We start from the raw sequence: 13,996 nt of genomic DNA on the forward strand, positions 1-13,996 counted from the left end.
ATTTGTTTTATAATATTTATTGATTAAACAAAAGATATACTGACTATGCCAACATGGCGCGATTTATTGATGAAACACAAGATATATTGACTAAGCAAACATTGTTTAAACAAAAGCTACATTGATTATGCAAACATTGTTTAAACAAAAGCTACATTGACTAAGCAAACATTGTTTAAACAAAAGCTACATTGACTAAGCACATATTGTTTAAACAAAAGCTACATTGACTAAGCACACATTGTTTAAACAAAAGCTATATTGACTATGCAAACATTGTTTAAACAAAAGCTACATTGACTAAGCACACATTGTTTAAACAAAAGCTACATTGACTATGCAAACATTGTTTAAACAAAAGCTACATTGACTAAGCACACATTGTTTAAACAAAAGCTACATTGACTAAGCACACATTGTTTAAACAAAAGCTACATTGACTATGCAAACATTGTTTAAACAAAAGCTACATTGACTAAGCACACATTGTTTAAACAAAAGCTACATTGACTAAGCACACATTGTTTAAACAAAAGCTATATTGACTATGCAAACATTGTTTAAACAAAAGCTACATTGACTAAGCACACATTGTTTAAACAAATGCTACATTGACTAAGCACACATTGTTTAAACAAAAGCTACATTGACTAAGCACACATTGTTTAAACAAAAGCTATATTGACTATGCAAACATTGTTTAAACAAAAGCTACATTGACTAAGCACACATTGTTTAAACAAAAGCTACATTGACTAAGCACACATTGTTTAAACAAAAGCTACATTGACTATGCAAACATTGTTTAAACAAAAGCTACATTGACTAAGCACACATTGTTTAAACAAATGCTACATTGACTAAGCACACATTGTTTAAACAAAAGCTACATTGACTTAGCACACATTGTTTAAACAAAAGCTACATTGACTATGCACACATTGTTTAAACAATAGCTACATTGACTAAGCACACATTGTTTAAACAAAAGCTACATTGACTAAGCACACATTTTTTAAACAAAAGCTACATTGACTAAGCACACATTGTTTAAACAAAAGCTACATTGACTTAGCACACATTGTTTAAACAAAAGATACATTGACTATGCACACATTGTTTAAACAATAGCTACATTGACTAAGCACACATTGTTTAAACAAAAGCTACATTGACTAAGCACACATTTTTTAAACAAAAGCTACGTTGACTAAGCACACATTGTTTAAACAAAAGCTACATTGACTAAGCACACATTGTTTAAACAAAAGCTACATTGACTAAGCACACATTGTTTAAACAAAAGCTATATTGACTAAGCACACATTGTTTAAACAAAAGCTATATTGATTATGCAAACATTAGATTAAACAAAAGCTATACTAACTATGCAAACAGGTCGCACGCGGGCGAGGCGCGGGCGAGGCCGGCGCGGAGGCCGGCCCGGCGCGCCGCTACGAGCGCAGCTCGCGCAGCTCCACGCTGCTCCGACCAGTGTCTTGTATCTGCACACGTATACCCGTAACACAGTTTTAAGTTATCTTTTAACCTCTATAAGTGTATGTATGTCTAGCTGCGCCCCGGGGCTTCACTTCGGAATTTCGGGGTAAAAACTATCCTGTGTGTTATTCCAGGTTATATTCTACACGTGTACCAAATTTCATACAAATACATACATCCTCCAAAACTTTCGCATTTATCTATTGTAACGCTCATGCATACCTACCTACTTATATACAAAATGTATTTACATCGCGTCGCAAGCGGCGACTCGTATGTATCTGTACCTATTGTATTAAACACAAGTAGTCTAACCCAGACGCTTGAATAAAGCGCAAGTATATTCTCATTCCGTGGTTCTCATTTAGTAAATATACCCCAACCCGCTTGAATAAAGCGCTAGTATATTCTCATTCCGTGGTTCTCATTTAGTAAATATACCCCAACCCGCTTGAATAAAGCGCTAGTATATTCTCATTCCGTGGTTCTCATTTAGTAAATATACCCCAACCCTCTTGAATAAAGCGCAAGTATATTCTCATTCCGTGGTTCTCATTTAGTAAATATACCCCAACACCACATTGGTGACCCCGACGCGTTGTAAATACATTTTGTATATAGGTAGGTAGGTATGCAAGACCCTGCATCTATTAATAGGGCAGGGAATATTAAGTCTTTCGCTATTTTATTTTCTCAGCAGGTAGTGGTCGTTCCGAGATTAGTTTGTACCTTCAAAAAGTCCTGACTAATATTATAAATGCGAAAGTAAATTTGTTTGTTTGTCACCACTTCACGCTTTATATACTAAATCAATCTTCTTGAAATTTTGCACATATATAATTTGAAATATGGAAGAACATATAGGGTACCTTTCATCTCGGTAAAAAAACCTTCTACTGCAAAAGTTAATATAAAAATAAATAAACAAATTAATAAGAAGCCGATGTGAGTTATCATTTTTTTTTTATATACAATCACCAGAGATCACCACAGATTGGGTTCCCGAAGTAGATGGCGGGGTGATTTTTACAAGTTTCGGCGTGGTTGGCAACAAATGGCTCAGGATAGAGACCTTTGGAAGACAGAAGGGGAGGCCTTTGCCCAGCAGTGGGATACAGAATACAGGCTATAAAAATTGACATACAGACAGCTCTTAGATCAACTATATTGTACAATACAACGAACAGAAAGGATACGTTGCCTGGTGAAAAAGCTAGCGTAGGAAGGTGTTTAAATCACTACATTAAATTGTCCACTTTTTCCTTGAAGGTGAAAAGTGATTGTGTGTTGTGTGTTGTGTGTTGTGTGCGACCGAGCTGTCATAACAATTTTTCAAATTTTAACATACACGGTTTTACAAATTTTGTTGTCTGATTTTATAATTATCAATCTATGTACATAGATGTGTGATGTTAATTTCATGAATGAGTAGATGCTGCCCGGGGCTTTGATCCCATGAGTATTGTGAGAAATTGAAATTGAATTGAAAAATCATTTGTTCAGACAACCAAGATCCATTGTGTTAATATAACTTATTCTATGTTAGAGTATATATTTCTTTTTCATAGTCGTATTCCTCATGGCTGAGGGTCATTACGCGGAATGAAACACACACAACAACTTTCTTGGCATTATTAATGGAGTGGTTTGCCATTGCCTTCTCCATTTCACACACAAGTTAATAAGAATCGACCAGTGTGCCGGTTTCCTCACGATGTTTTCCTTCACCGGAAGCAAGTGAGGTCGATGAAAACTGATATGATACATGAGTCAGATTGGTGTATAAACTCGTGTGGTCTTAGGTTCATATCCTACTCGTGCGAGTAGGATATGAACCTAAGACCTTTCGACCTTCCACATGCGGGCGTCTTAACCATTACACCACCACCGCTTCATTATGTAATTTTAATAAGGTGTTCCATCACCGCACATCCCATATCTATAGCAATGATCTTCAGAAGACTATTTGAGCCACGACGTATTCTGTTTAGGAGAGACGCAGATTTTTTTCTGAGGTGTGAAAAGAAGCTGTCCACTCCGGCCTCCGAGTACATTCATGACGCGTTGCAGAATCGTGGCAGTCCCAACAGTATCCTGAAGGCATTATGTCATATTGGACGCGTAGGACGCTCAAGGCACGTTGAGTATAACTAATTCACAGGGCACACGAGTACGCCCTGAAAAGCGTGATTTTAACCTGCACGTGTACAACGAGCGAACTTGCGCGCCAACATATTATCACAATAATACTTAAGGTATAAAATATAGCCTATAGCAATCTTGGATAATGTAACTTTAAAATGGATTTATGGAAATCGGTTCGGTAGTTTCGGAGATTACCCCCCTCTTTATAATAATTGACCGAGTGAAGCGAGCGACGACTTCAAATCAACTTGGGGCAAAATACATTTTTGTATGCTATGTTTATGTTTTTTTTTTTTAAAGCGATAATTTAGAAACCGTTGGTTTCTGATTTTGATGATGTAATTTAAAAGGTATGTGTAGCGACTGTCCATAGGATTTTTAAGTTCGTGCGGCGTAAAAATCCTGTTAAGTCTCGTTTTTGAAACATTCAAAAATTTGTAAAAATTCATTAATAATTTGTATTGTATCAAAATACAATAAATATTGTATTCGCGAGGTCCAAGTTGGCGGCAAACGACTAGTGTGACAATATTTAGTGTTGATTGATTTTGGAAATGATTCCTTCCTCAAGTAAATTGACGGATCGTATTGACAGCGCGGCCGCAGCAGCGGTCGGAACGCTCGAGAACCACCTTGTGTGTGTGCGTGTGCCCAACCCGGGTGTGTGTGTATGTATGTGTGTGGTCCCGCCCGTGTGTGTGTGTGTGTGTGTACCCACCTCGTACCGTGCGGCGGGCACGTGCGCGGGCTCGCAGCGCGCGCAGCCCGCGCCGCCGCGCATGGCCGTGCGCAGCTCCTGACGCGTCACACCAACATAGGTTCACATCGATATTTAATTGTACATTGTTCACCGAGGCACGAAAGTATCGGATTTCATCGAGGGTGACATGTTAACATGTCACCCTCGATGAAATCGTACGTACCGACGCCCGAGACGTAGTCGAGGGCGTTAATCACCCGAGTTGAGATACGTACTTTCTTCCAAATGATACATAGTGCTTTATAAATACGACACAGCTGTTTACAAGTATTTGTGACATTCCTCAAGGATAGGTACCTACCTACCCCCTCCCTCTTTCTCCCTCTCCCCTCCATAAGATAATTTTTCTCGTAAAATGTCACTATACTACTAACATATAGACATATCAGACTGAAATATATATGATTTTTATTACACTCTCACAAATAACACAAACCATTTAATTATATTACTTACTAGATGTTGCCCGTGGCTACGCTCCCGTGGGAACTTTGAGATAAAATATAGCCTATAGCAATCTTCGATAATGCACCTTTCTAATGGTAAAAGAATTTTTGAAATCGGTTCAGTAGTTTCGGAGATTACCCGCCACATACATACAAAACTCACAAACGCTTACATCTTTATAATAACAATATAGATTTATATTTTAATGACTCAGGAACCATGGGTTCGAATCGTGTATAGGGCTACCATCTAACATAGAACACATAGCACGTCACTGCGTCCAAATACTCTCTCTTTTTAACACGTTACGTCCACGATACGGGAAAAAGAGATAGCATGAGGATGTTAGTAACGTGTACTAGACCTTCAGATATGTTCCTTTTACATTAACATTCACGAACTCAATCTTCAAAAGTTTCTTCATTCCTTCACAGCTTCAGTAGACGAAGTGCGGGTCATTTCAGTTCTCACCATCGAATCGATTCGAAGTGAGACGCAGCGAACCAATCACATCGCAGTTTGGTTGCCGTTGAGTCACAATGCCGCAATGTGATTGGTTCGCTGCGTCTCACTTCGAATTGATTCGATGGTGAGAAGTGAAATGTAAATAAATAAATATATTAGGACAAATCACACAGATTGAGCTAGCCCCAAAGTAAGTTCGAGACTTGTGTTATGGGATACTAACTCAACGATACTATATTTTATAACAAATACATTATACGAGATCCAAGACCCGGGCCAATCAGAAAAAGATCATTTTCCATCATGACCCGACCGGGGCTCGAACCCGGGACCTCACGGTTCAGAGGCAAGCACTTTACCACTGCGCCACTGAGGTCGTCGAAATACACATTAACCCCTCAACCGCGAATGATGCATTCAATCGACATACAAACCTGCCCCATCTCACTGCACAACGACTGGCGTCCCTGAGCGGCGGTTTTTTTGCTGTTCCAGCAGAATTCCAAAATGGCCACCATGATGGCCAGCGCCAGACCACAGAGCAGGGTCACGAAAACTCCACCTAGAAATATTTCTACACTCGATCACAATCATACATGTTTCCGTATACTTTTTGACCATTCACTTTATTGTCTAATTCTTCATAGTCGCACTGTTACATATTAAGTAAATTGTTTAAATATTAGTAACACAGTAAATTGAGTGATCTCCCTTCGTACTTTACAGGCTTAGGACTGTCAATCTAATCTAATACCACTTAAGTAAATTAATTTTATTGCATGATCAGTCGCAAATTAGTATTTGTTTTCATTAAATTTTAATTTTCATGAAATATATAAATCAATAAATATATAAGGACAAATCACACAGATTGAGCTGGCCCCAAAGTAAGTTCGAGACTTGTGTTATGGGATACTAACTCAACGATACTATATTCTATAACATATACATATATAGATAAACATCCAAGAAACGGGCCAATCAGAAAAAGGTCATTTTCCATCATGACCCGACCGGGGATCGAACCCGGGACCTCTCGGTTCAGAGGCAAGCACTTTACCACTGCGCCACCGAGGTCGTCTTTATGCGTCGAGATTTAATAAAACACTCACCTCAACAGTGACAACAGTTAGTGTGACATTGGGGGGCGGGTCCCTCCTGTAAGCGGCGGGGTCAGTGACCCCCAGCCCCCCGCCCGGGACCCAGTGGCCGGACATGACCACACCCCCCCTCTCGCTCCTCATCAGCTGAAGGGAGAAGTATTCACACACACACTCACCAATATTCTGAACTCCGAGTGGGTTGGCCTTGCTGTCCTTGCCGTCTCTGTTGCAAACGTCACCCGTGTTCTTCCACCACTTGTCATACAATATTTGTATGACCCCCTTCTCTTGCAGTTCTAGTATCGCGAGGGAGATCTTGTCACGCCAAGGACTACCCTTCCACGTCGCTATACCATAGCCCTGGGAATATTTTATTATATGTATTTATAAATTATTCATAAACTCATTTAAAAAAAAGGTTTTGTAATGGACAACGAGCGAGACACAAGCGCGCCGACGACGACAATTTAGCACTCACGAGCGACCGACCAATCAGAGCGTCGGAATACCGATTCGCTCACTAGTATACTAACGTGAATACGAGAATGTGAATAAAGATAGCGATATTTCAAGTTCAGTCAAGTGCAGTCGAGTTCTTTTACGTTAAGTTCAATTTGTTCAATAGAAATATAAGATTTATAATCTTGTGTTAAAAAAATCGAAGAAGACCTTTTTATAAGTCACATGAGATTCATTTATTAAAAATACAAATAATAAAACATAAATAATTGCAAAGTCAATCAAAAATGCCACCCCGAATTGTATCCGGTTCAAAAAGTACCCATAACGCTAGCTGCGTTTCCTCGTTGGATATCAATTGATAGCCTTTGAACCAAGTACCATCCGGAGCGGTAGTCATATCCACGACACCTTAAACGCCGTCCTATCACACCAACAAAGCGCTTCGCCTCCGAACACCATGCGCCAGCCGTTTCCACGGCAAATGTAACAAACTCGTACTGGTTGGATAAAACAGAATACTTGGCCATTTTAAGTTCAGCTGCCACCCTTGCAGCGGCCCCAGGCAAACGCTTACTATTAGTGAGGTGGAACGCCGCATATGTGCTTACACATGTTGCGTCCCATAATTGGCAACGCCCTCTCTGCCACGGTATTAAAGTGATGGCGTCAGGTCGCTTTCCGTCTGTACGCGAGAGGCCAGGAGGTTCCAACTGACAAGGAATATTTGCCGATATCAAAACCCTACGAATAATGTCATTCAAAGAATGATGGCGAGACACACGACGCGAACATCTAACACATCCAAAAGCATGGTAACCGTCAGCTAGCTTCTACCATCTTCCCGCACCTTTTTATTATACAGTCCACTACAGGTTTAGAGTGATAATTTTGTATTTTATTTGTATTTATTTATTTTATTCACAAACTTACTTAATATTCAAACCTAAACAATGATGAGTGAGTGATTTTTATTCCATTTATTTATTTATTTATTGAGTAATAGACAGACAGCTTCAGCAGCTGATATGTGACATCACTGATATCAATTAATAACTTTATATTGATTCAGATTTTATACAACAGAGAAATTCAAATTCAAATCATTTATTCAGAAATTAGACCTTCACAGGCACTTTTTCTCGTCAATATTTATAGTTATTTCTCACAAGCTACAAACTACTGGCATTTCGGAACGACCACTGCTGAGAGGAAATGCCGAATGAAACTCATTTGAACAGTGTTGGTCCCTATCATGCCAGATCGGCTTACCATTATTGTTTCTTACAAAGTTTTTTTTTTCTAATAATATATAAAAGTTATATATATATATATATATATATCGATGTGAAGACACATTGTTCACTTCTATCCACTTATCAAGTGTATTTTTAAAAGAGGTTATAAACAACTTCCTCTGGCAATCTATTCCAATTGCGGACCGCCCGGTTGCTGAGGAAGTGGTGAGCTGTGTTGGTTTTGGACAGTGTGCGAGAGATCATGCTGTGGTGTCTCCTTGATGATACGGAATTGTCATTCCGCTTCCTATCATATATTGAGCTAAAATTATGCAAAAAATTGTGTAGTTTCCGTTCAAAAACTTATCAAGTCTCAATGTATTATTATTCTTATAAGTAGTATATATATTTTCCTTTCATCAACACTCGATCACAATGATAATATGTTTCAGTATACCTTTTGACCATGTACTTCATTGTGTGCTTACATTGTTATATTACTGATAAAAAATTATACATAAATTTATATTTAAAAAATGGTAAGCCCTTCTGGCATGATAGGGACCAACACTGTTTGAATGAGATTCTTTCGGCATTTCTTCACAGCAGTGGTCGTTCCGAAATGCTAGTAGTTTGTAGCTTTGGTAAACATCATTTAATTTAGAATATGACGTGAAAAAGTGCCTGTGAAGGCCTAATTTCTGAATAAATGATTTGATTTTGATTTTGATTTTGAAGTCAAAATTTATTAATTTATTCATAAACTTACTTAAGAAATAAACAAATAAAATGACGAGAGTGAGATTTTTTATTTTATTTATATAATTTATTCTTAAAATTACTTAACAATAAAACTTTCGTTCGTTCGTTCGTCCGTCCGTTCGTTCGTCTCGACTCGACTCGAATCGATAATAATTACCTTGGAGTCCAGCAAGCCTCCGATCTGAGTCAGATTACAGTCCCTCTGGACCCTGTGGTCCAGCATAGTGGACTCCATCAGAAACGCGTAGTTCCCATTCAGAACCCTTCGGACCCCTTCCTCGTACGAGGGGACCAGCGACGGCGGGGACGCTGTGGACATATGCTGCCACATCTTCTGGTAAATATCTATGTTGGAATCCTGGAATACAATTTTTTTTTAATGGCCCACCAACCATCAATCAATCGGAACACATGCCTGTTTTCATAGTATTTATCATACTACAATTTATCATGTATCTCTTAAACCAAAATTAATATTATAACAGTAACTTTTGCCCGCGTGAGAATAATCAATCTGGGTGTCGATTTTTGAAATAAAAACTATGTTTCAACGGGAGCCTTTAAGTATATGTATACCAAATTTCATCAAAATCGGTACAGCGGTTTAGCTGTAAAAGCGGAACAGACAGACAGACAGACAGGCAGATAGACAGACTTTCGCATTAATAATATTAGTATGGATGGTAAATGTAATACAAAGTTTGGCAATAAAGTTAAAAAATATATAATTAAGGACAAATCACACAGATTGAGCTAGCCCCAAAGTAAGTTCGAGACTTGTGTTATGGGATACTAACTCAACGATACTATATTCTATAATAAATACATATATAGATAAACATCCAAGACCCGGGCCAATCAGAAAAATATCATTTTCCATCATGACCCGACCGAGGATCGAACCCGGGACCTCTCGGTTCAGTGGCAAGCACTTTACCACCGCGACACCGAGGTCGTCAAAGTGACTTTTTATTATTTTTAATCAAAGAAAAAGGAAATACCCTGAAGAAGGTCATAGTGGAGCCTCCATTGAGTGTTCCGTACTGTATGTTGGTCTGCGCCGCGAGGTCCGCCGCGCTTTGTATCGGCAACACCGTCCTCTCCACAGTCAGAAACGCCGCCAGGTTCGCAGTGTATGACGACAGGATAATTAGGGTGAAGAACCACCATATACCGCCAACGATTCGGGTGGAGGTTGCCTGGAAATAGGTAATACTTGGGTCTCTGAGCATTTCGACCGCTGCGTCCGCACTGTCATTCTTCTTCATAGTCGTATCGCCACATGGCTGAGTGTCGTGGGTATTACATTGAATGAAACACACGCAACAACTTTCTTGGCACTTTCTTCTCAATGGAGTGGTTTGCCATTGCCTTCTCCATTTCACACACAAGTCACATCAACCAGTGTGCAGGTTTCCTCGCGATGTTCTCCTTCACCGGAAGCAAGTGGTGGTCGATGAAAACTACTATACATGAGTCAGATTGGTATACAAACTCGTGTGGCACGAGTAGGATTCGAACCTGGGACCTTTCGATCCACAGAGCGTCTTAACCATTACACCACCACCGCTTCGAAAATCTATCATTCATTAAATTGACGTTACCCATGGATTTAATAAGTACTTCGTACAACAGTACCTACTAATTCCATGCAATAGATTAATTATTTCAAAGTTAGATACCTACCTATAGTAAAACTAATTCTTGTCTTCGTTAAAATTTAAAAAAGTTGTAATGTCAAGTCGAAACACTACGAGGACCAAAGAATGTCGAGAAACGACTAATGATTGTTGAGAAATTCGTATGTGGCGACGTTGCCAACGCACATAGATAATTCACGACTCTACGGATAGATGGCGCTACGGTCAACTCACGACAGTAACTAACAAGCCTGGACCGCGCAAACAGTGCGTTTACGATTGGAAGCATATATACAAGCTCCGATTTGAAACCGTCTGGTTCGTACGATTCTCCAGAAGCTCCACCTATGAACGGGAAAATCTTCCCTTTGTGGCGGTCGAGCATGATCACACATACAGTTATGACTGATGATAATTGTAATTTTTCATCATAGATGACAGATTGCATGAAAAAATTCATCTTGATTCGGGTTGAGTCCAGACCATTTAGAGCTCTACTAATTGGACTCAACTGTAATACGTTTGGACTCAAATAAGATTAGTTGAGTCCAAAGTCCTGCCTCAGGATGGTCCATCATATTTTTGACAATAATAATAAGATGAAACAATTCTGGGATCGAGCGGGAATTGAACCCGCGCCCCTGTCTATCCGGGACAGTGCACTTAACCACTGAGCTATCGAAACCATGCCAGTTCGGCCGAATCAATTCATCTCTTTACGTCCATCTTTAAGTCAATCATAATTAAACCTGTGCCAACGAATTACCTTAGTTGAGTCCCGAGTTCTGCCTCAGAAATGTCCATCATTATTAAGAAAACTAAGTCAACGACTTACCTTAGTTGAGTCCAGAGCCTTGCCTCAGAAAAGTCAACCTGTAATTAAGCAACCTGTGCCAATCATTGGGTTAGCGACTTACCTTCGGGTTGAGTCCAGATCCCTGTCTCAGGAAAGTCCCGGTGATAAACCAAAAGGAATTACAGACACTGAACTGATTGGTCAACAATTTTGTCTCGTGGCCGCAGACGCGGGTGCTGGAAGACCTAGAATTTAAAGATAAAATACATTTATCTCGACATGAGCACAATGCTGTGTGGATTCAGTATATAAGGTCAGGGCTCTGTTGAGGCTTTGTCGATTGATTTTTATGCCATCACTCGTCTTTCCCGCGGCTTCGCCCGCGTGATTTCCCACGGGAGCGGTTATTTTTCCGCGTGTCTTGTCCTTCTCCGTATTTCAAACTACATGTATGGAAAAATTTCAAGAAGATTGGTTGAGCAGATAGAGCGTGAAGAGGTGACAAACAAACAAACTTTCGCATTTATAATATTAGTTGGGATTATGCCAACATTGTACATAAAAAGCTTTAGAACAAATTAATATTGCCCTGCTATTTGCTGACTTCCTGGTTCATAATGCGATGGTGAAATATGGTCTCTATGGTGGTATTAACTGTTCTTCCTTCCCGTGAGAATTTCGGGATAAAATGTACCCTATGTGTTATTCCAGATTATATTGTACTCATGTACCAAATTTCATAACAATCCGTCCTGTAGATTTTGCGTGAAAGAGTAACAAACATACACACACATATATCCTCACAAACTTTCGCATTTATAATATTAGTAGGAAGTACGATAATGAAAATAAATTCACGAGCTAAAATTATACATACAGTGTTTATATGTTACTTACCATTCGTAAGGCGAGAATCGCGCCATGACGAACAAAGTAAACGAAACCAGTATGTAAGCAGCCAACACATACAGCCATATTTCTATAGCTAATGGGTTCAAAAAGCTAAACAGACGTGTGGGCTGAGACGTCGGTACCTGGAAAGTTAAATGGAGAAGAATATAATATTGATAATTACAGTATGGTTAAGACTCCCCCGCCTGTGGATCGAAAGTACTCAGTACTCGTGCCACACGAGTTTGTACACCAATCTGACTCGTGTATAGTAGTTTTCATCGACCACCACTTGCTTCCGGTGAAGGAGAACATCGCGAGGAAACCTGCACACTGGTGGACGGTTTAGTTCACTAGTGTGTACGCGACTACCTGCCGCTAGACGGCGGTAAGTAGTCGCAAAAGTCATGTTGTTAAGGCGACTTGAATATAATTTGACACCAGTGTTAGCAATGACACACTCGATATGATAATGGTTACAAAACACGTCGAGACTTTAGGTTATTGGGGCAGAGGCGGACGGGGGTTGTACAGAGAGCTCAGCAAACAACTGAGGGAGGCAACAGGTGAAACTCGCGCGGGCAGCTTTCTCGCACCGCGATTTTCCATTGCGATTCAGCGCGTGAATGCAGACAGCAGTGTGATGGGGACCGTGTGCCTAGGGAGTCTTCGTTAGATAAATATCTAACAAATTTATAAGAATTTATAAGTTACAAGCGGCCCGTCCCGGCTTCGCTCGTGTAAAAACATAATGAATTATTACACATAAACCTTCCTCGGGAAAAACACTATCTATTGGTGAAAACCGCATGGTAATCCGTACAGTCGTTTCTGAGCTTACCACGAACAGACAGAAGCGGCAGACGACATTGTGGACAAGGATAACTACAATAGATATACAGGGTTACTGGTGTCTAACGCATAACCTTCCAAAGGCGCATAAGGTACATAGAGACTAACATCTTTTGTTCCACGACTTTTGTCTGAACGTAATAAATACAAAATTTTTCCTTTTTTTGTTTTAATGTCGTTTCTATAAAACGTTAACTCTACGTTCGATTCCGCTACATAACGCTACTGTACTGTCTCGTGTCGCTCAGCTATTTCATACAGTGAACATGTGTAGAATCGCAAATTAGATTGGATTTTTTTATATGAAAAAAGAAACTACGAATCACGAAAAGTCGTAGAATAAAAGTTGCTTGTTTCGTTGTACCCGAGTAGTCTTTAGGACGATTTGCGTTTGATGCCAGTAACCCTGAATATATATAACTTACTTTGAACAATATCCCTATACCAAGATTCATAAAAGGCTTTGTAAAATCAATCACTGCTTCTCTCGCATAATTTATAGTCATAGAGGCCACTGCTATATCGGCTTTCTGAAATAAAAAAGATTATTTGTTAGACTAATTTCAAAAAAACCAAAGAGTTCAACATTTTTCGCTTTCATAAGTTCGGAAGGATCTTTTGTACGGCCGAACCAAACATATCTAAGAACCAAGAGAAAATTTGCGATCTAATTTAAAAAAATAAATAACCAAATCGCTTCACCGGTTGATGAGCTACGGAGCCATGTACGCAGAGACGCAGACAGACAGACAGGTGAAACTTATAACAACACTCGTTTTGCGTCGCGGGTTAAAAAAAATCCAACCCCACTAATGGGTGTTTCTCAGTGAGTTTCGAACGCTGCGCACGCGCTTTCACTACAGTTTTTCAAATTTTAACGAAGACAAGAATTAGTTTTACTGACTTTAAAATAATTATTCTGTACGTGTCCATTTTAT

At 39.4% G+C, this 13,996-nt stretch overlaps 1 protein-coding gene across 1 annotated transcript in view; it reads right to left on the minus strand.

Annotated features, from left to right (window-relative positions):
- LOC128682488 (uncharacterized protein) overlaps positions 1-13,996 on the minus strand; it is a 45,464-nt gene that overhangs the window by 5,805 nt on the left and 25,663 nt on the right. The window contains exons 12-20 of the mRNA XM_053767191.2: positions 13,484-13,588; positions 12,213-12,349; positions 11,437-11,560; positions 9,881-10,078; positions 9,037-9,237; positions 6,597-6,780; positions 5,752-5,879; positions 4,364-4,441; positions 1,388-1,505 (exon numbers count right to left, since the gene is read on the minus strand). Of these exons, the coding sequence (XP_053623166.1) occupies positions 1,455-1,505; positions 4,364-4,441; positions 5,752-5,879; positions 6,597-6,780; positions 9,037-9,237; positions 9,881-10,078; positions 11,437-11,560; positions 12,213-12,349; positions 13,484-13,588 (1,206 nt within the window). The 3' untranslated portion in view covers positions 1,388-1,454. The remainder of the gene's footprint in view (positions 1-1,387; positions 1,506-4,363; positions 4,442-5,751; positions 5,880-6,596; positions 6,781-9,036; positions 9,238-9,880; positions 10,079-11,436; positions 11,561-12,212; positions 12,350-13,483; positions 13,589-13,996) is intronic.

Source organism: Plodia interpunctella, chromosome 30, assembly GCF_027563975.2.
Source record: "Plodia interpunctella isolate USDA-ARS_2022_Savannah chromosome 30, ilPloInte3.2, whole genome shotgun sequence".
NCBI classification, from domain to species: domain Eukaryota; kingdom Metazoa; phylum Arthropoda; class Insecta; order Lepidoptera; family Pyralidae; genus Plodia; species Plodia interpunctella.